General features: G+C 43.4%; 1 protein-coding gene across 1 annotated transcript in view; it reads right to left on the reverse strand.

Moving 5' to 3' along the window:
• ITGA9 (integrin subunit alpha 9) overlaps positions 1–22,777 on the reverse strand; it is a 228,183-nt gene that overhangs the window by 90,838 nt on the left and 114,568 nt on the right. The window contains exon 16 of the mRNA XM_081931017.1: positions 220–369. Within this exon, the coding sequence (XP_081787143.1) occupies positions 220–369 (150 nt within the window). The remainder of the gene's footprint in view (positions 1–219; positions 370–22,777) is intronic.

The following is a 22,777-nucleotide window of genomic DNA, read 5'->3' on the forward strand; positions in this document are numbered from 1 at the left end:
AAAGTTGGTTGGCTGAGCTGTTTGCTGTTCAGTTCTGCTCCAGCTTACAAATAAAGAGCTGCTTTGGAGAAATCGCTGCGTCGTCTGCTATGTCTACCCACTATTTAACAGTAAACATGAGCTTGAGTACAAAGAAGGGAACAGCAGTTCTTTCCGTCCTAGATTCTCCTGGTGTTGTTATTTATCCATTTTTAACAGGAAGATCATCTGGTATCTCACCTGGTTTCTCTGAGCCATCTTCTGCCCTCTCTTCCATCGAAGAACAGGCTTGAGTGAAGGCAATTCCCTTTCCTCCTTTGCCGTGATATGGTCTCCAAGATCATATGCAGCTTCAAATACAATTGGTGATATCACATCTTTGACCCTTCTCTGTAAGATTAAATTAAACAAAAAGAGTGTTGTATAAATCAAAGCATAGACTGGGATGCCACTGCAAGCTCAGTGAATACCAGAAGCGACGTAGCTTCGCCTTCTTCTTCCTTTCCTTCTCATCCACTCATCCACTCCCTTCCCCAGTCCACCTGCTCCACCCAACAACGAAAAGATGGTATCTTCAAATTTCAGTCAGAAATATGGGGTTGCAGAACTATGGTTAAGCAACCCAGCATCTCTATTCATAATTACACTTCGGAAGGATTTGTTCTTTCAAACATAAATACACATTCATACACAAATGTGTGAGGCATTGGGGAAAGCCATTTTAGCAGAATAATGTGTTGTATTGCAATCTGCCAGTCAAATGATAGTTTCAGACATGGAACTGAGAATAAATTGATTATTCTCCTATGATAATGCAAGGGAATTTGGGTGGTGGCGCAATGGAAACACTCCAGCTATTTTTCCTGAGACATCCTGGTCATTTGCTCTCTGTTGGAACACGGGTGAGATGAAGGATCCTCTTCTGTCACCATTCCAGTGGAATTGTGGGGCGGCTGGGGCAGATCCACAGCTCTCAACTTTCAGATTTGAAAATAAGGAATCAGAAGCCTCAAAAATAAGGAATCAGCAGCCTCACCTGTCCCGGGGACAGTCTACGGGATATCTAACAATCCGGGATAGCAGCGGGAAATGGCGCTGGAATAAGGGAATTTCCCACAAAAAAAAGGGAAGGTTGACAGCTATGGGCAGATCCTGCCCTTCACTTCAGACTGCAAATTGTCTAGGTTGGCCTGGGATCAGTAAAACATTTCTTTCTGCAGCAGACCTGCGTATTAATGAGCTAATGTAAGTGAGGTATGAACCAACCCTCAGAGTATTTACACACAAATTAGACTCCTAAACTCACTTCAGTTTCTATCAGAGTGAAGCTATGGAATGGCACCTACTGGCCAAAACTAGATAGGGATTCTTCGAGGGAAGGACTTGCTGTCATCATTTGTTCAAAGCAACTCGGTGTGGTGGAGTTTTGAGAGTTGAGAGCTACATAAAGCATTTGGGAAGTGTAAGATGTGGCTTGGCATGCCAAGAGCTTATTAAATTAAAAATAACATTTGGAAGAGTAGCTGGCAGCTCCACCAGGCAACCTGTTATGCTCATTGCCTGCAGTTAGTGCATTATCCTAACATTTGCTAGAGAACAAAGAATAACAAGCAATTAAGCATGCCCTTTGTAGCATCCAAGTCCTGGTTCTCTTTATCTTCCGCCACCGGTTGTAGATGAAGTGGAACGACATATTGAGAAAAGAAAAACAGAAGCAGATATTGGGTTGCACCCACCCACAAGGGGTTTGCAGAGCTTTCAGTAGACAATAAAGACAGTGCTTGTTATGAGAGAAAAGGTAGGGTGATGAAACACACACATGCACACACAAAAACAACAATTTAAGCCAAATCTTAGTCCTCAACTGCAACCTTCTGAGAACAGTAGCTCAGGAGGAATGCGTAAAAAGAAGCCCACTTTGTCACCTGCTTATTAGAGCACTGAATAACTCCCCCCCCCCATTTTTTACAATCATTCCATTAACAATCAACTCAGGTGAGTGAGTGAACGCAGGTGAGAGAGGCAAAACAGGTCCCCTCCAAGCATACTTGGAGAAAGTCTGAAATCTGCAAAAGTCTAAAAAAAAATGTTTTAAAAAAAAACCTAAGACAAGGTGAAAAACAGCTTGATAAGGACTTAGGACTAACTATGGGCAGTAGCCACAAATACTGAATTTCAATTGGGGGAAAAAGTGGAAAACTGAGGACGTGTGCCATAGAGTGGCTTGCTTCAGCCCTTCATAGTTACTTACAGTATCCTGGAGGTGGCCAGAGCTGGCTGGCACCCTGAACAGGAATACTCCTATTTGCAGTTTTGGTGTTGATTGCAACTACTGTACATTTGTTTTTCACTGAGATTCCAGTATACAAGTGTCTGAATCAATAAACTGGTGGTGAGGTTAAGCAGCATCATATTCTTATAGGTCCATCATGTAGCTCAGAAAATCCCAAACAGCCCACCAGTATCCCATGAGAAATACATGGCTTAAAATAAAAAAAATTCTCCCACGAGCCCAGAATATCTAGGAAAGAGGAGGCTACTAGCCAAACCTTTTGAGTGGTTAATTGCTATTGCCTTGCCTCCTTGGAGAGGAGGGACAAGTCATCCTGCCATGTCTCTATAGAGGATGTAATTGGATCATTCAATCATTCCCAAATTACCACCCACATCCGTGGAGAGTGGCTGAAAAGAGACAAGCCCAGAGCAGCAATTTACCATTGAAAATTGCCTGCCCTTAGAGAAGGCTGCCTCCAGATCAGAACACTGACTTGCTTTGGGTGGGTAGCGTAACTTGTTACTCGAGCATCCTGCACTGAAGAACCTGCACCAGTTGAAGTTTGGGATAGATGTCCTGCATAATTAAAAATAAGTAAACATAGCTGAGTGTCAGAATGAAGGATTCCAGCAATTTTAATTTGGGGAAAGAAATGGAGGCAGTGAGAGATTTTACTTTCTTGGGCTCCATGATCACTGCAGATGGTGACAGCAGTCACGAAATTAAAAGACGCCTGTTTCTTGGGAGAAAAGCAATGACAAACCTAGACAGCATCTTAAAAAGCAGAGACATCGCCTTGCCAACAAAGGTCTGTATAGCTAAAGCTATGGTTTTCCCAGTAGTGATGTATGGAAGTGAGAGCTGGACCATAAAGAAGGCTGATGGCCGAAGAATTGATGATTTGAATTCTGGTGCTGGAGGAGACTCTTGAGAGTCCCATGGACTGCAAGAAGATCAAACCTATCCATTCTTAAGGAAATCAGCCCTGAGTGCTCACTGGAAGGACAGAACGTGAAGCTGAGGCTCCAATACTTTGGCCACCTCATGAGAAGAGAAGACTCCCTGGAAAAGACCCTGATGTTGGGAAAGATGGAGGGCACAAGAAGAAGGGGACGACAGAGAACGAGATGGTTGGACAGTGTTCTCGAATCTACCAGCATGAGTTTGACCAAACTGCGGGAGGCAATGGAAGACAGAAGTGCCTGGCGTGCTCTGGTCCATGGGGTCACGAAGAGTCGGACACGACTAAACGACTAAACAACAACAAAACATAGCTGAGTGTCAGAATGAAGGATTCTAGCAATTTTAATTTGGGGTGGGGGTAGCGTGCCCCAGTGAGAATCAACACTGCTATGGATGGTAAAAACTTAATGCTACAGCTGCTGTTAAACAGCTGACCGATTGCGCGAGGAACACAAAAGCCAGTCAGCCAACCAAGGTACCACACACACTGCCTTGTCCCCATAATTGAGGGGGTTGGGGCCATGCAACTTGCAAGGTACCCTCAGTCTAAGAGTAGCACTTCAGAGTTTCTTAATGACTTCTAAAGAGTCATGTTTGTTTATTTATTTATATGAAAAGGATCTAGTTCCCACTCTTATTCTCTATGGGTCATGAGAACAGTGCACAGTGGCTCCTTAAGTACTTAATTGGTTCTGGAGGTCCGTTCTTAACCTGAAACTGTTCTTAACCTGAAGCACAACTTTAGCTAATGGGGCCTCCTGCTGCCACTGTGCTGCTGCTGCACGATTTGTGTTATCATCCTGCAGCAAAGTTCTTAACCCGAGGTACTATTTCCGGGTTAGCGGAGTCTGTAACCTGAAGCGTATGTAACCTGAAGCATATGTAACCTGAGGTACCACTGTACAAGTAAAAGAAAACCAAGGCACGATAGACAACATAAGCTGAATACACAGGCACCAATAAAGCTAGACAGGCTCCAAAAAAAGAAACCACAAAAGAATTTTCACTGCCCTAAACACAAGCAGGGAGAGAGCCATAAAAATATCCTGCAGGAGGGATCTCCAAAGTCAAAGGGCCACTGCAGAAAAGGCCCTATTCTGTATTGTCACCTTACAGTTTACACCTGCAGAGGCAGTGAGAAGGGCTCCTGTGGAAGATCTTAGTTCTCTGGCAGGGTCAAAAAGAGAAAAGCAGTCCTTCAAATAACCTGGCCCAAGCCATTATGGGCTTTATATATCAAAAGCAGCACTTTGCATTGCACTGGGACGGAGTAGGTTATCAGTGCTGTCGATACACATTTTGGGTGGGGTGGGGTACCAGGAGTCCTAAATCTGTCTTTTAAATTGCAACAACTTCTAAAGTGTGCTTTTTCTGGATGCTGTTCTGCTTCACTTCTTTTGATGAAAGCTGTGGCAAGCAGAAGTTAGATTAATCGCATGTGTAGACGCTTCCCTCCAGAAAGCCCTAGGGAAATAGATTTCATACAGCCGCTTGTCTTTAATTAAGGCTTCCGAGTGCAGATTCTACACCAGCCATTCATTACAGCACATGTTCAGCTCTTTCGAGTGATCTCCTTACAGATTACAGACTTTCCAGAGGACTGGCAGATTCAATAAGGCAATACGCAGCCAGTTCTAATGCAATGAAAATGGCACTTAGCTCAAAGAGGCTGAATAACTGTTCTTGGGATCAATCTCTTTTTGGTGGTTCGTTACAGCTGAACTTCCGACTCCCTGATTCTTTGATCAGATGTAGACAACATATACCATAAATGGTCATTAAAGCCTAAGGGCTTCTGCATATGTTGTATATATGTCATTTTCCAGCCCGAGGCAATTGCTGCATTTGCATTTTGGACACTACAAACAGTGAGTGCGATCCAGAAAGCACGGATGGCGGGGGGGAATTATTTGTAGTTTTTTGTACAAGGGGCCCCCATTCATTTCAGCAGAATCTAAGCAGCTGTTTAAGTCCTACTAAATTTGGTAGAATTCAGAGCCCCTTCAAAGGCTACTAAAGCCAGTTCTTAAGTGCGTATAACTCCACAATAGCAATAGTAATGAGGTTTCCAGCAATCCTGTTTGCTTAATGTGCCGAGAAATGAATAAGCCTTTTTAGCAGAACATGAAACCCTTTCACGGTGGAAGGAAACAAACCAGGAAGTCTTCCATCATTTATTCTTTTATTTCATAAAATTTATACGCCTCTTGATTGGTTGTTAAAAAAAAAAACAACCCTTCAAAGTGGCTTACAAAAGATAGAACAGTAAAATCAAGAAAAATCCATAACCATACTTTTAAACATATAAAAGTCAAAATGCTAAAACAGATTAAAATTGCAGTCCCTAAACTTTCTAAGCATCTGGGTAGGCTTGTCTGGACAAGAATGATTAGTGATGGTTTCCTTGTTTTGTCCAAACTGAGAAACCATGGTTAAACCAGCATATTAAACGACTTATTCACGACTTATTTGGAAGCTGTTAAATTATAGTTTCCTGATTTAGATGAAATGAGAAACTATTGTTAATGGAAGACTTCCTAGTTTGCTAGCATAAGGGGAGAAACGACGGCTGCATTCATACTATACATTCCCCCAAAGACTCCTGGGAAATATAGTTTACTGCTCACAGAGCTACAGTGCCCTTAACAAACTACATCTTTGGTGAATGTTGTATGCTTTAGATGCATAGTGTATATGCAGCCTATGAGGCTGTGTGTGTCTCCAAAAGGCTCATTCATATCTTGCCTTATATTAAACAGGCAGATAAGATCATCCAAATATAGTCCGTGGCAGAGCAGAGACTAATGGAAACGGTGGGCTTTCTAATAATTTAAAGCCATTACAACAGATATACACACACACACACACACACACACACACAGAGAGAGAGAGAGAGAGAGAGAGAGAGAGAGAGAGAGAGAGAGAGAGAGAGAGAGAGAGGGAGGAGAGGGAGACAAGCTAACAGCACCCATGTTTAATTTTCATGTATATCACTACTCATCTAAGTCAGAATGCCATAGAAAGAGTTATCCTATTACATTCATGATCAGTTTCACCCAGTGAGCCGAGCTGAGATTTGCATTCTGGTTTCCCTAGTCCAGCAGTCTATGCAATGCACCATAAGCCTGAATAGGGGCTGGCTATACTAGAGAAAAAGTGGAACAATGAAGACAAACAATATCGTCCATAATGTCCCCATATTATGGGAAGTCATGTTGATTCCTCAGGCTCCCAGCAAAACCCTCCTGTTGCTATTTTATTCTGAATCGCTTTAGAAGCATCTTTATGGAGCCTGCATTATATCATATGTCTTGTCACTGCATATATTGCAAAGAAAATAAGCCACAAATTATGTGCATGGGCACCGTACTATGTATTCTGGACCCAGGAAATTCTACCATGCAAAGCAGATAAATAAGATAAGGTATAACCCCTATTATGGTAAAGAGGGGTAACAATATCAACACAGATGGAAAAGACTTTGGGGTCCTTATATCTTGTAGGTGGAAGTTAACAGACAAGAATCTTTGAACCAAACAACTTGTAGGCATCTTCTGCTATAGTAACATCCCATCCATATCCATAACTTTGAAGGGAAGGAAGTTAACTAAGAAAGCACATGCAGTATTTTTGCCCCCAAATTGCTATTTGAGAGGCTAAATCAATCACTATGCCTAATCACCACTACATGACTCCCAGAAGAAAACAATCTTGGCTGGGATGTCAAATAATTCCACTCTTAATTATCAGCCAGAGGCCAATGTATAAATATAGGGTAAGATAGTGTATTTGACTGCATTTCAGAAAGCCAGCAAGAAGGGGGAGGCATGCTCAATATTTTGATGTGTGTTACACTCTCCCAGGGCAATCTTTTTAAAATTAGAGGTTGTTTGTACTGCAGCCTTTCATTCCCCCCAAATACATAAACAGTGGGTAATGAACTGCCTTTCTTTCTTTCTTTCTTTCTTTCTTTCTTTCTTTCTTTCTTTCTTTCTTTCTTTTTCCTTTTTTTTCTTTTCTTTTAAAAAATACCTAACTCAATTACAAGGGCAATTTCCAAAGCATCAAAGACAATCCCTTTGAACTCTCCTGCAACTTGCATATACGCTTGTCATTGTTGACGTCTTCTCCATGCCAATCATTGCATAGGTTCAAAATCTTATAAGGAATCTGTTATGAATTTGCAACGAGAACTTAAAGCAGAGCTGCATTTCTCACCCCTCTTTGAGCCATGCAGTAACATGTCATATTGCACATGGAGAAAAGATGTATGAATGAGCACCAAACACCTCAGATCAGGGGTCAGCAAACTTTTTCAGCTGTGGGCCGGTAAACCGTCCCTCAGACCATGGGGTGGGCCGGACTATATTTTGAAAGGGAAAAAAATGAACGAATTCCTATGCCCCACAAATAACCCAGAGGTGCATTTTAAATAAAAGCACACATTCTACTTGTGTAAAAACACTCTGATTCCTGGACCGTCCACAGGCCGGATTGAGAAGGCAATTGGGCCGCATCCGGCCCCCGGGTCTTAGGCTGCCTACCCCTGCCTCAGATACTCACAATAGACTTACAAACTGCAGGCTGTTTAATAGAAACCTGCCATCACTAGGACTGCTTGAGCCAATCCCATGAATTTATTTTGGATTCTATATATTAAAATATTATAAAAATGGACTTTTATCTGATAGGGTAACTGAGATCCCCAGTTCAACTGTTCACTTTTAGCAGGGGAGCAAAAGAGGTGACCCTAGCATGCTCCACTACCACCATGTACTGGAGAGCCAGTGTGGTGTAGTGGTTAAGAGTGGTAGACTCGTAATCTGGTGAACCGGGTTCGCGTCTCCGCTCCTCCACATGCAGCTGCTGGGTGATCTTGGGCTAGTCACACTTCTTTGAGTCTCTCAGCCTCACTCACCTCACAGAGTGTTTGTTGTGGGGGAGGAAGGGAAAGGAGAATGTTAGCCGCTTTGAGACTCCTTAAGGGGAGTGAAAGGCGGGATATCAAATCCAAACTCTTCTTCATGTGTACAGCCCAATGAGCCAAATAACCAGAGAACAGACCAATAACATTGCAGTTGGGGCTCAGCAGCAGAGAGGAAACGGCAATTAAAGAATATGCTATAGCGCAGGGAATTTCTGAAGTCGCTGTCTTCTTCATAGTAAAATCAAAAGTAAATTAACTTTTCACCCAGAAGAAGCAACCATTTTTCAGGTTTCCCCCCACTGCTGTAATAATAATAATAATAATAATAATAATAATAATAATAATAATAATAATAATTTATTCCTTATACCCCACCCATCTGGCTGGATTTCCCCAGCCATTCTGCACGAGTCCCAACAGGAGATTAAAAATACATTAAAACATCAGTCATTAAAGAAAACTTCGCTAAACAGGGCTGCCTTCAGATGTCTTCTACACGTCAGATAGTTGTTTATTCCTTTGACATCTGATGGGAGGGCGCCACCACTGAGAAGGCCCTCTGCCTGGTTCCCTGTAACTTTGCTTCTCCCAGTGAGGGAACCGCCAGAAGGCCCTCGGCGTTGGACCTCAGTATCTGGGCCAAACGATGGGGTGGAGACGCTTCTCCAGATATACTGAAGTTATTTCTATTTAAGCTAGTATTTCAAAATGTCAAGTGCTTTCTTATAAGGCCCTTGCGCAGAAGCACAACTTGAGTCCACTTAACTCAGTGTTGTCTACACCAGTGGTAGTCAACATGGCCAGAAGTCGCTGGAACCCGACTCCCATATTCCCTGACCACTCACCATGCTAGCTGGGACTGGTGGGAGTTAAAAATCCAAAACCACGCTGAAAACCACTGTCTGGCTACAGGTGTTCAATTCCTTCATACTGTTGGCATCTGTCTGTCTTGAGAGACAATGGAGTGCGCCTCCAGGGGTGAAGTCAAATTGCTACGTTAGCAGCACTGAAGTGACTTCCCTGGCAAGGAGCAAGCCTGGGCTGTATGTATGGAGGTCCTGGACTGCCCAATTGACAAGACACACACACATGGCGTTACTGATGTGGTCCAAAGGAAAGCAGAACAATATTTTTGGCACCGGCTTGGCTGAAGGAGTTGCCAGAAGGAGGTTACAGGCACCATCCAACCATTTTAGGGACTCCATTCCGGGTTACCTTAATGTCTCTTTCCTCCTCTAGCCCCCCATCATTATCCTGTTTCTTTCATTCAGAACCTATAAATAGCGTTTGTGCACCATGAATAACGATGTTGTAATTTAATGGAAGTGACATGAAGCACTGGGGTGCTGAACTGGGCATCTGGTCCATCAAGAACATTTGGAAGGCTTATAAGGCACGCTGCATTCAATAATGTTTATGTACAAAGCCCTCTCAAAATCCACCAAACCAGCACTTCTGGTGCGCTAGAGAAACCAGACATGTCAGAACAATTGTTTTAACAAGCCTCCCCCTTCCAAGACTGATTTCATATGCGACTAGCATGCAGCCTGAACTTCAATCAGTATCTTGCCATCTGAAATTCTGAAATAAACGCAACCCAAAGATGTCCAGGTCTCAGAGCACACAGCATAAAAGTGGGAGACCACAGTGATAATTACATAAAATTATATTTATACCCTTGACTTATAACTGTGTCACTTAAAATCTTAAGGAATGGAAAATGCCTTCTAAAAAATGCTTTCTGCCAAGTCAACAAGTTGTTTTTCTCTCAGTCTTATGAGCAGGGGGCAGCAAGGTTTACCTCGCCGGGGGTGGTTCACTCCCACGGAGATCGCTCCATGGGCTGGATTGTGTCTGTGCAGACACGATTTTCGGCGTCTGCACATACATAATTTCCGGCGTCTGCGCATGCACAGACGCAATTTACAGCACTGCAGAAGCGAGTCCCCGCTCCACGCTGTGCTGGTTTAGCGCAGCGGGAGGGGACTCGCCGAGCAGGGGGCTCGGTTTGGGGGTGGCTTGTGGGCCATTTAAACGACCCCCGTGGGCTGCTTGTGGTCCACGGGCCGCAGGTTGCCAACCCCTGCTTATGAGTGTCTCCCCCCTTTTAAAATACTTATTAGGGGAGGAAGCAAGGTTTTCCCCAGCGCAATTTTTTAAAAATAGCATCTTGTAAGGTAGCCTGGTGCTCTTTTGCCCTAGCCTTGTGGTTTTTAAGCATTCTGTCTTTAGGAAATAGTTTTAACATTTGCTTATTGATAGAGTAACCCCTGAACTTTTTCGTATGGGATCCCTACATGGTGCAAAAGACTCTGGGGTTTTTAGAAGCACACTAGGGCTTCATCATTGCTCTCTCTGAATGAAACCCTGTGGCAAGAGCGGAAGCATTCCCTTCCATTGCAGGGGAAGGTCAGCAGGAATCTCTCTCAGGCAAGCTTGTTCACTATTATAAATGCTCTCACTTATAAACTTATGATATGCGAGGATTCCCCAAAACACAAGAAAACGACTGCCCTACCACATCAAAAGGCAACAGGTGACTGGTCTTGTAAAATATACTTAAGGTTGATCAGGTTATCTTAGCACCTGAGACAGAAAATCCCATAAGCAGTAAAAATCTGACAAGAAGTAGAAATGCAATAATAATGCATTAAGTAAAACCTGCTGCCCTTTCCTGACATCCAGAGCCAGTCACCTGAGTGGACATCTCACTCTGCCTAATAGTAGAGCTAGGCATAGGCAAACTCAGCCCTCCAGATGTTTTGGGACTACAATTCCCATCATCCCTGACCACTGGTCCTGTTAGCTAGGGATGATGGGAATTGTAATCCCAAAACATCTGGAGGGCCAAGTTTGCCTATGCCTGGGCTAGGCATACTCTGAACAATCAATTTATGGCCGTCACTGTGATCCATCTTAAACACCTGTTTGCTTCAGAATAATATAGTCATGGTTCAGGTTTACAATGAGAGAGCTGGATGAAGACAAGCAGAAGATGCATATGCTCTAGAGACATATCATGAGAACTGCTCAGACTGCAAATAGTTTAGTCCATGAATAAATCCACATTACGACTAGTTTTGAATGAAGTTATTTTTTTGGCACTTGGGCTACAATTCTGAGCATTGAATTTAATGGATTTATCCCCCAACAATAAGTACAGCACAAGGCCATATGAATGATTTAATCTGCAGGTGTAGGTGAGCAATCCTTTTATAGAAAGTGCTGGTTTATTTATTGTCTAGACTACTCAAAATACAATTCCAGTCATGGTGAATAACTGAGCTGAATAGCTAAGAACTTCACATTCTACCCATATCGAAATGCAATAAAGTTCTCTTTTATTAACATTGCAAATACAAGATACAATATTGTTTCCATTTTTTAATATACGGACCTCATATCATGAATATAAGCTCCCCTTCCACCTCAGTCCCACCCATACTAGCAAGTTAAGCATGGGGTAAGACCTCAAACACTCATGAAAAATGAATTTTTATCCAGCCAGAAATCAATAAACGTGAGTCGCTCTGACTCTCCTCACATCATATTTTAAAGGAGTACAAGCCAGGGAGATGCTGATCTTCACAGTGGGGTCACCACAAAACAAAATGCTGCACAGCCCTTGTAATTTATTTGCTGTTTCCTGACATACTTTATAAACTCATTATTCTCCACCCCCTGCCCTATACTGATAAAAGGAAATAAACCAGAGATATCAAGTCTAAAATCACAACCAGATGGGCAAGGGGCAATGAGAAGAGATATGTAGCTAATGGTGTACCGATACTGCTGCCCTTTTCGGATAAAGTCCACAACGCCATCCGCAGTTGTGGCAAATGGAGGATAGACGTGCAAGAGCCACACACACACAAAAGGCCAGGAAGGCGAAGATGCACACATTGGCTCCACTTTCTGACACCTTCCATGAGCCGTTTGAACATGCACCACTGAAATTTTACCAGAAGCTTCGAGTTTGGTTTATATTAAGTGGATTTGCCAATGACTGGGATGCAACGGTGCCAAAAGAGAACAAGCAAATGCAACACTGTAGAGAAAAACCATTCAAAGTGTTCTTTGTTATTCAAATCAAACATATTCTATTACGATATAAACGGCTCGCTCTGGATTCCCTCCTGCTGTTTTCCCCACATGGAGGGCCAATTTCTTATTGAGTGAATAAGCCCTCAATTTTATTTAGAAAGGAAATCAGAGGCACTCCTAGCCATGGTTTATCACTCTGGTAAGGGGGGAAGGCTTCTTAAAGGAAATCTAGCAGAGACTTAAAGAAAATGCATATGTGCTATCACACATGCTTTCCCCATTTCCTGATTAGGAGAAACTAAACAAGTGGTGGGCATGTGGATTTCAGGTTGAAGCTCAAACAAATTAGGAAAACGCACATTCCCTAGGTGTCTGGAAGCTTACTTTATTTATCTTCCTGCTGCTGATGTCCTGGGCTGATTAATTTTTTAAAAAAATTCCATTTACTCTAACAAATGCTAGCTAAAGAACATGACTGGGAAATGTTTTAAAAATCTCACACAGTCTCCATACTGCAAGTTCAGGCATTGCCAAATCTCTTCAGAACAGAACTGAAACTCTCTTATAATATTTTGGTAGTAATGGTAAAAAACCAAATCTGAGATGCCACAAACGCAGATATGTGTTTGAATCCAGAGTCCCTTTGTATAGTATATATAAAAGGCAGGGCTACATGACATGCCAGCAATGCTGCTGTCTTCTTTTCACACATAACTTGGAGCCGGGAAATATATTGAAACCACTATATCAGGCATAGGCAAACTTGGCCCTCCAGATGTTTTGGGGCTACAACTCCCATCATCATTTGGGGTGACCTTCTCCCAGTTTGTTACTGCTGGAGACAGCGAGAGGGGGGAGGCCAGCATGGTGCAAATGTGGCAGCAGGAGCAAAAGATTAGCTCCGCCAGCGTGTTTGTGCTACACCAACTTTACCACCCCTTGCCTCTCCCTCTCTATGCAGCAGCAACTCAGCCAGAAGGAAGTTAGGTGAGCGGCACAGTTCTACCACACCGTCCAGTACTGACCGGAAGCCCGATATCCTCAGCAGTCAGAAACTAATTATAAAGAGCTGATTATATCGGAAGCTACCTAAAGGGTGGATTTTAGGGCCTGATTTTATCACAAGGCTAAGTTCTGCACTTAGCAGCGGGTTGATGAAATTAGCAAAGTATGTGCAAATTTATTTGAACTGGAGCAGTTCCAGAGAAGGCTCCAGACTAATAGCACAATTCTATGCATGTTTATGAGAGCTGGACCATAAAGAAGGCAGATCGCCGAAGAATTGATGCTTTTGAATTATGGTGCTGGAGGAGACTCTTGAGAGTCCCAAGGACTGCAAGAAGATCAAACCTCTCCATTCTGAAGGAAATCAGCCCTGAGTGCTCACTGGAAGGACAGATCCTGAAGCTGAGGCTCCATTACTTTGGCCACCTCATGAGAAGAGAACACTCCCTGGAAAAGACCCTAATGTTGGGAAAGATGGAGAGCACAAGGAGAAGGGGACGACAGAGGACGAGATGGTTGGATAGTGTCTTTGAAGCTACCAGCATGAGTCTGACCAAACTGTGGGAGGCAGTGGAAGACAGAAGTGCCTGGCGTGCTCTGGTCCATGAGGTCACGAAGAGTCGGACACGGCTAAACGACTAAACAACAACAACAAATGCATGTTTATTCAGAAGCAAGCCCAAATGTGTTCAATGAGGTTTTTTCCAGGTACAGTGGTACCTCGGGTTAAGTACTTAATTCGTTCCAGAGGTCCATACTTAACCTGAAACTGTTCTTAACCTGAAGCACCACTTTAGCTAATGTGGCCTCCTCCTGCCACTGCGCCACCGGAGCACGATTTCTGTTCTCATCCTGAAGCAAAGTTCTTCACCTGAAGCACTATTTCTGGGTTAGCGGAGTCTGTAACCTGAAGCGTGTGTAACCTGAGGTACCACTATAAAAGTGCACAGGGTACGGAATCGAAGGAACACACAACAATGACGCAGCACACTTGAGAGCATGCTCAGAATGGAAGGTGAGAAGGGGAATAGCATCAAATTTTGTCCTCACTCAAGGTGCAGTATTGCCAAAGTCTGCCCTGGTCCAGCTATAGAAATCATAGAATTGCAGAGCTAGAAGGGACCACAGGGGTAATCTAGTCCAACCCCCTGAAATGAAGTAATCTTTCACCCAGTGTGGGGCTTGAACCCATGACCATCGGATTAAAAGTCTCACCCTCCCCTGAATGAACTATCTCAGCTCGGTATGCTTTTCAAACCTCTCTTTAGAAGGGCATACAAAACTGCCAACTGCCCAAAAAGGATTTTTTTTTTAAACCATGTTTAAGGGATGTGGAGGGCAAAAGGAGAGGAGAAAAACAATCTGGGATGTTACAGTCACATTAGTTTATATATTAATCCAAACATCTTTTTTTCCACTTGCTTTTAGAAGAATGAACTTTCCCTAAAATGCAGCAATTCAGGGTGAGCTATACCATCTGTCTTTGTTCCAGTGACCCGTTCACAACCATAAGTCAGGAATGTCTTTAAAACACAGTCATTTGAATCTGATAAGAAAACTAAGTACTGATTTTTTGAACTTCTACATGTAGCTTTGGCTGATTTATGTCTCGGAGCTAAAACCCACAATTCTTGTCTCAAATCAGGACTGGGAGTTCAGGTTAATTCCTCACCCGTCACCCTTTGCATGCTAGCTACTGCCCCTCCCTTTTTAAATCGTGTGAGCTGTACGTTTACAGAGACTGGAATTTAAAAAATAACAACAAAACAGTGTCAGGAAAGCAAGATTTAGCAGCGTGAGAAAGGGAATAACAGGCACCAGAACAGTGGGGGGAGGAATGCAGACCCACCAAGTGCCCCTATTTTCCAGGAATACTCCCAGATTTACAGAAGCCGTCACGGTTTCTGATTTGATCCTGGGATGTCCCACTTTTCCTTAGGATGTCCTTATTTTCATCAGAGAAATGTTGGAGGGTATGGGAAAGTAAGCCCCTTTAGATCTAAACTTTAACCCCATCCCTTATGCACAGTCTTAGTAGCATGTTTTCTGTAACAGCAGCCATGGTTTTTTACCCACAATGCACCTGCACAGGAACTTCCAGAACAATGCATTTTGCAATAACTGAGGGGGACCAAGATGATGGCCTTATGCAGTGGTTGTCGTCCCTCCCAGCTGGCATCGTGTGGGAACTACCATTTGCCTAATAGTACCACATGGCGGGGCCAGGCATGCCAGGACTGAAGCCTATAAGACAGGCTTCCTCAAGCTCGGCCCTCCAGATGTCTTGAGACTACAATTCACATCATCCCTGACCACTGGTCCTGCTAGCTAGGGATCATGGGAGTTGTAGAGCAAAAACATCTGGAGGGCCAAGGTTGAGGAAGCCTGCTGTAGGAAGTCACACATCTCTGGCAAGTGGGAACCGAGCATATATGCCATCATGTATACACCATAGCCGGAATTCTGTATTAAGGTGCTGGGGGAGACTCTTGAGAGTCCCATGGACTGCAAGAAGATCAAACCTCTCCATTCTGAAGGAAATCAGCCCTGAGTGCTCACTGGAAGGACAGATCGTGAAGCTGAGGCTCCAAGACTTTGGCCACCTCATGAGAAGAGAAGACTCCCTGGGAAAGACCCTGATGTTGGGAAAGATGGAGGGCACAAGGAGAAGAGGACGACAGAGGATGAGATGGTTGGACAGTGTTCTCAAAGCTACCAACATGAGTTTGACCAAACTGCGGGAGGCAGTGGAAGACAGGAGTGCCTGGCGTGCTCTGGTTCATGGGGTCATGAAGAGTCGAACACGACTAAACAACTAAACAACAACAACAATACACCGTAGGTTGTACAATGACAGCTAATCACAGGGCCTCATGGAAAAGGATTGGGGCAGACCTTTGCCTTAGATCCTGGACAGAAGAGCATTAAACCAAATGTGATTCCACATAAATCAGTTCCCAATATTATTAAAGTTCTGGGAAGTAATGGTTCCACCCTCTCTGAGCTAAATTGTGATACTAAATAAACCAGTAGCATTCCAGCGGAAAGTCTCGACGCAATGGACATCATAACAATACACACAACACAGGCAGACTTAAGTTCAGACAGATTTAGGAAATCAGCTGAAAGACGGATGGAAAGAACTTCCCACCCATCCAGCAACTGCAAGCTGAATTAAGATTTCAAAACAACACAGATCTTCCAGGTAATCAAATCGGACAGTGGAAAAAATCATCATCCAGTGAATAGTAAAAGTTTTGGAACAACCCTATTACAACAAGATGTGAATACATGCCTCAGCCCAGTGACGCAAGTGGAATTGATTTGTAAGATAGATAAAGTGCACGGCATGGGGGCTGAGATAAAATGCTGTGTGCATATTACTGAATTGATTAGGTCACGGGTAACACTATTAATTCTAATTAGTGAAAAGCCCTGGTGTTGGCAGGCAGTGCATATACCCAATCTGGCACTCTCAAACTCCTATCAGACCCAGGCAGCATGGTCAATGGAAAGGGCTGGTGGGAACTGTGATACAAAACAGCCGGGAGCATCACGTTGGGGAAGACTGGTGAATGATGTAGCTACGCTGGTTGTTGCTCAGCTGTGTGTACACACATTCATTTCTGATCTTTTGCTTCTCGGTCTGTTAAGTACAGTGGTACCTCGGGTTACAGACACTTCAGGTTATAAACGCTTCAGATTACAGACTCTGCTAACCCAGAAATAGTACCTCGGGTTAAGAACTTTGCTTCAGGATGAGAACAGAAATTGCATGGCAGCGGGAGGCCCCTTTAGATAAAGTGGTACCTCAGGTTAAGAACAGTTTCAGGTTAAGAACAGACCTCCAGAACAAATTATCATATTTTTTGCTCTATAGGACACACTTTTCCCCCTCCAAAAATTAAGGGGAAATGTGTGTGTGTCCTATGGAGCGAATGCAGGCTCCTTGGCTTCAGCGATAGCAACGCGAAGCCTCCGAAGCGCAGAGGGAGAGCTCCCCCCGCGCTCTGGAGGCTTCGCATTGCTTTCGCTGAAGCCGCCTGAAGCCCCCGGAGCGCAAACTCCCGCTGTGCTCCGGGGGCTTCAGGCAGCTATCCGCAAGCCTTCGGTGCGCAGCAGGAGTTCCCGCTACACTCCAAAGTCTTGCGGATAGCCGTCTGAAGCCTGGAGAGCGAGAGGGGTCGGTGCACACTGATCCCTCTTGCTCTCCAGGCTTCGCTTCGCTGGAGAGGCGCTGCACAGTTTTCCCTCTCTGCACAGCACCCCTTCAGCGAAGTGGGAGGAGAAATGGAAGGGGCTCCATTTATCCTGCTGCTTCGCTGAAGGGGCGCTGAGCAGAGAAGGGGAGAATTTTTTTCCCCTGTTCTCCCCCTCCTATGGTCTGGTGCGTCCTATAGAGCGAAAAATACGGTAAGTTCTTAACCCAAGGTACCACTGTATACAAAGCCTACTAGCTGCTAGGCAGGCAACAGGTCTGAGCTGAGAGTAGGGATTGGTTTGATGGCAGCCAATGTTACAAATGCACTGATGGCTTTTCTAAAACTGAACCGTTCTCCTCTATATTCCTCGGGGTAGTGGGGCACTGGGGAAAGGTCTCTCCCAGACAAAAGTTTCCCAAGAATGCTACATTGCCATCTGCCTGGGTTTCGAAGTTTGTTCTAGAGAATGCTTCTCTGGGAAAGAAGTGGTTGTAACTACAGCACCTTTAGTCTATTCCAAAATACAGTTTGCTTTATTGAGCTCATTTTAAGGCTAGGGCCTGAACATTCTAGGAAAAAAATAATGACGAGAATGTGTCTGCAATTGACATGTGAATGTTGTTAATTACATGGAAATGATCATACGCCCAAGCCAAGCCGAAATAAACATGTGATACATTTCCTCTTGAATGAGTTGGGCTTATATGGTTGCGTCTGTACAATTTGTGGTCTTCCAAGCTGAATGCAGCCCATCAGGCGGTCATTATGGTTTACCAGTCACTCTGACAACACACAACGCCAAGTTGTTTTGCACTGACAGGCAGGCAGCAAAAAGCAGGAGGCTGCCTTGATGGACAGCAGTAGGACAGAGGGCATTTTGGCTGAAGGCTTATCCAAGTGCTATGCCTAATGTCATAATGCAAGAAATTTTAGTTATCATGCTAGGTGTGAACTTGGTTTATGTGAACCTGGGTTAAAATCCCCACTTGACCACAACACTCAAGTGGGGAATCTTGGGCAAATCACTGTTGTTTCAACTGAACCTACTTCACACATGGTTGTTGTGAAAAACCCTGTGGGTGTGGTTCAAGTTCTTTGGATACATGCAAAAGTGCAAAATAAACCAGCATTTTGTTTCACTACAAAAGAGCAATAGACAGGGCAAAAAGGAAAGGAAAACACACACAAAAAAGTCAGGCACCTTAACATTCATCAAGTTTTTACAAGTTAATTGAGCTTTACCTACATCAATCTGATATGTAACCACCCTACAGAATTAGGAGCATCAATAGCAGCAGAATGATTGAGTTCCTAAGACACAGTGATTAAAAATGCTGTTGCTTTCTTAAGCATTTAAGTGATAGTGTTACAATAAATCCCACTTAAACGTCATAATGAAACCTCAAAGCTTTGTCTAATGGATGCCTGGGAGGGACTCACCTGTGACACAGTGCTCAGCAATTACCAATTTTGAATCAGTTAAATCTTCACCGCTGTGCAATCCTTGTTAAAAGAACCTGAAAGCATCCCTGCACTGCAGCAACAGGAGGTACCAACAGTGGTGTAGAAAACTGTCAGCAAAGCAGACATGCTATACCTTTGAAATCCCTCAAGGGACATGCTTTTCAACAGCAGTTCCCCCCCCCCCCATTGCAACTTTGGAAACAATTTAATCAGTCATGCCCTTCTGTAGATCACTGTTGGCATCTGTCTGTCTCGCGAGTGAAGTCAAACCACTGCATTAGCAGGAACCTCCCTGGGGCCCAAGCCTGGGCAGTGACAAGACCCCCTAATCTTAGCCTCACTGATGTGGTCCAAAGGAAAGCAGAACAATAGGTTCAGCACCAGCTTGGCTGCAGGAGTTGCATACAAGGCGCCATCCAACTCTCTTAGGGGTTCCACTCTAGATTTGTATATGGTTTGCTCCTGAGCCTTTTCTTCTCCTGAAGATATCCAACAAGGCAGCGGATGCTTAGGATCAGAGTTTTCCTTGTCCTGGATGGACTCTCTTCCCAGGTTGATGAGCCCCATCTGCCCTCTACAACATGTGCAGAAACCACCTTCTTAAACTGTTGGACCCAGTATTGGCCTCGTCTACTCAACCCACCAGAGCCTGTCTTCACATGCAGGGGAAGTCTCTAATTCACCAAGGCTTTGAAGTCCATTGGCTACCTTCACCTGGTTTAGCCTGTGGCTCCCAGAAGCTGTCAGCATGTGACAGCAGCCACACAACCCTTTTGTATATAAGCAATGAACATGTCAGGAGAACATATTTATATAATATCAAGACTATGATTCAAGTGCTGGAGTTTCTGGAGGTATCTGAGTAGCAAGTCCTTCTTTAGACGGAGCGTCTGTTCCAATCTCTAGAGGAGAGTCTGACTATGACTGAAATGTGCCAACTTTCCCAAGAGGAGCTCCCCATGTGACCATGAAGTCTTGAGTGTGACTTCCATAAGACTTTGACACTGAGCGTCTAAAATTATCTCATTGCATCACTGACAGGATATGCTAAATTCCCTGACTAAAACCGCCAGGTTCAACCATTTCAATAAAGGCCAGCTTCCTGTCTGGAAAGAAACCAAGTCCCAAGAGCAAGGGAACAATACGCAGGCAGGCGAGAGAAAGTGTGCGCTATAACTTGCAAGATAGCAAAGATGGAACTGGCACTGGCTATTATTCTTATTGTCAAAAACTTGAGAAAACAGCAACAGGAGGAGAGCGATGATTGCATATACTGTACAACTGTAGTGGCATGGTTTTGTTATGTTGTGGAATAAATTGTCTATTCCTACTATTATCAGAATGAGGAGAGACAATGAATAAATATATCACAAAGGCTATTCCTTTAAATAACAAAGAACTGGAAGTCTTTTATTCATCATTGACCTAAGAAGGCTCTTTCTTCATTGGACATGAATCATTTGATATTACTATTATATCATTCTCTCTGGGTTGTATTTGACTAAAACCCTAAATAAGGCCCTGTATATCTGAAGGAGCGTTTCCACCCCGTCATTCAGCCCAGACGCTGAGGTCCAGCTCCAAGAGCCTTCTGGTGGTTCCCTCACTGTAAGATGTGAGGTTATAAGGAACCAGGCAGAGGGCCTTCTCAGTAGTGGTGCCCTCCCATCAGATGTCAAGGAGATAAGTAACTATACAACCTCCAGAAGACATCTGAAGGCAGCCCTTTATAGGGAAGTTTTGAATGTTTAATGTTTGATTATGTTTTTAGATATTCTGGAAGCCGCCCAGAGTGCCCAGTCAGATGGGTGGGTTACAAATAATAAGACAAGGCTGTAAGAGTGATCAATAGTCAACTGGCTCAGTCTAGTGACAGTCTTTGGGAAACCTCTGGTTCTGGCTAGGGAATGACATGCTCACTCCCAAACCCTTTTAAAGAAAGTAACATGCAAACAATTCCTTACGCCGCACTGTCTGGTTCCATGTGCATTGCTGGAGCATTTGAATGTTGTTTTAACATGGTTAATATTTATAACTTTTGCAACAAGAGCCTGGCCACTTCCCACCCCCTATGGATAAAAGGAAAGACTCGACTCTGAATTCCACTGCCAAAACAATCATATTTCATGCCTGTAAAGTCAACAGAATGCTCTGCTGTCATTATACAAAATAGCCGGATGTGATTCTTTATTTCCCTTTCTCAGGCATACTTATCTTTTGCCAAGAAGCCAACAACTAACCTGGGATTTATTTATACTTCAAAATCTTCATAGAGGACACAAAACACAACACACACTAGTTTAAAAAGAAATCACTCCAGAACATGCCAAAGCAATTTTTCTTACTAACTTATCAGATCTCACAAGTTACACTGGCTAAGGTAAGGCCAAAAGACTTTCAAAGAGAGTTTTGTCAGAAGGCAATATTTCCTTGAGTCATTAAGTGAATAAACACCCATAGAGGATTCTGCAGGGGTAAAACACTGCTGGAAGTGCTGCCTTCAAATCTTTAATGATCCTTCTTGCTTAACATTCTGAAAGCCAATTAAATCCTCCATATCTCAAGTTTCACATAGTTTGCATCTGTATCTTATATCGCCCCATGACTCCCCCAAGTTCAGAGACCCAACAATGCTTCCCTTACTGAGCCAGCGATGGGTAGCCATTTCCTCTGTTTTCTGATTTTGAATCTCCATTTAGTCAAAAGATGTCTTTTAGAGTTGCAGAAAAGGGAAGGCTGGGTAAAATCTTGTCGAGGTCTGATGCAGAGTTATTTGATCTCTCCAACAGTGATACTGTCAGATGCTTCTGGTCACAAGATACAAGATATTGTGTTTAGCGAAGATGCAAAAAAGAGGACCTTGAATATATAAAAAATTGCAAATCTGCTATTTGGTACAATCAATTTAAACAGACCACAAAAGGGCTATGTACCCGCGAGAATTAACTTTGCCCCCTGTTAAATGTGTTTTGACCCAGCTCAGATTCCAAACAATGCCAACTGAATACCTGGTTGGGAGATATACTAACAAATCAGCAGACCTTGCCAACTGATGCTGAGCAAAATGTTGGACATCGCAACCTTATCAGTGATGTCAATGAGGTTTACTTCCAGTATAGAATTGCAGCCTTAAGAACTGGTGGGCGCATGTGCATGTTTTCTCTACTCTCCGCATCACTTTTTTTCTTTTGTGTCTTGACTTTTGGATTTTGTAGGCTTGCAGGAAAGGGTTGCTGCATTTGTTCGTTTTCATCTCATGTAAGCTGCTCTGGAAGCTTTTTTTTTTTTGCCATGGATTGGAGCACAAATGCTTTAAATAAATTAAGAAATGTTATTCCCTTAGCTGAGACTAAGAGAGCATGGCTTTCCTAAAGTCACCTATTCATTTATGTATTGGTGTAATTTATTTGTTCAATTGTAATTTATTTGTTCAATTAGGGTTGCATGCAATTTAACAGGAGATACTATAAAATCATGAAAACAAAGCCACAGAGCCAGAGAACTCATTGGGTGCAGGGAAGAAATCCCTAAAATTCAGCAAAGCTATAAGAAAAAATAATGCAAAAGCACTTTTCATGGTGCTGAAAACATATCAGAGTTGGTGGAAGGCAAACTGCTCAGAGGAGGACATTCCACATTCGAGATGCCATGATGGAGAGTGCCTTCTCACTGGTAAATAAATCTGATTTATATACATTTATCTCACCCACCTTCCACAGAATTCATGGTTGTATGCCTGGTTCCCCCTTTTCCCATTTTATCCTCATAACATAACCCAGTGAGGTAGGTTATACTGAAAGAAGGCGATTGGCCCAAGATAATTCAAGGAGCATTATGGCCAGGTGGGGATTTGAGCTTGGAAGACTCTGTAGTCGAAACCTGCAACCAATATATATCACAATGTCAATCTTCGTTTAA

The sequence above is a fragment of the Podarcis melisellensis genome (assembly GCF_964234715.1).
Source record: "Podarcis melisellensis genome assembly, chromosome: 12".
Classification (NCBI taxonomy): Eukaryota; Metazoa; Chordata; class Lepidosauria; order Squamata; family Lacertidae; genus Podarcis; species Podarcis melisellensis.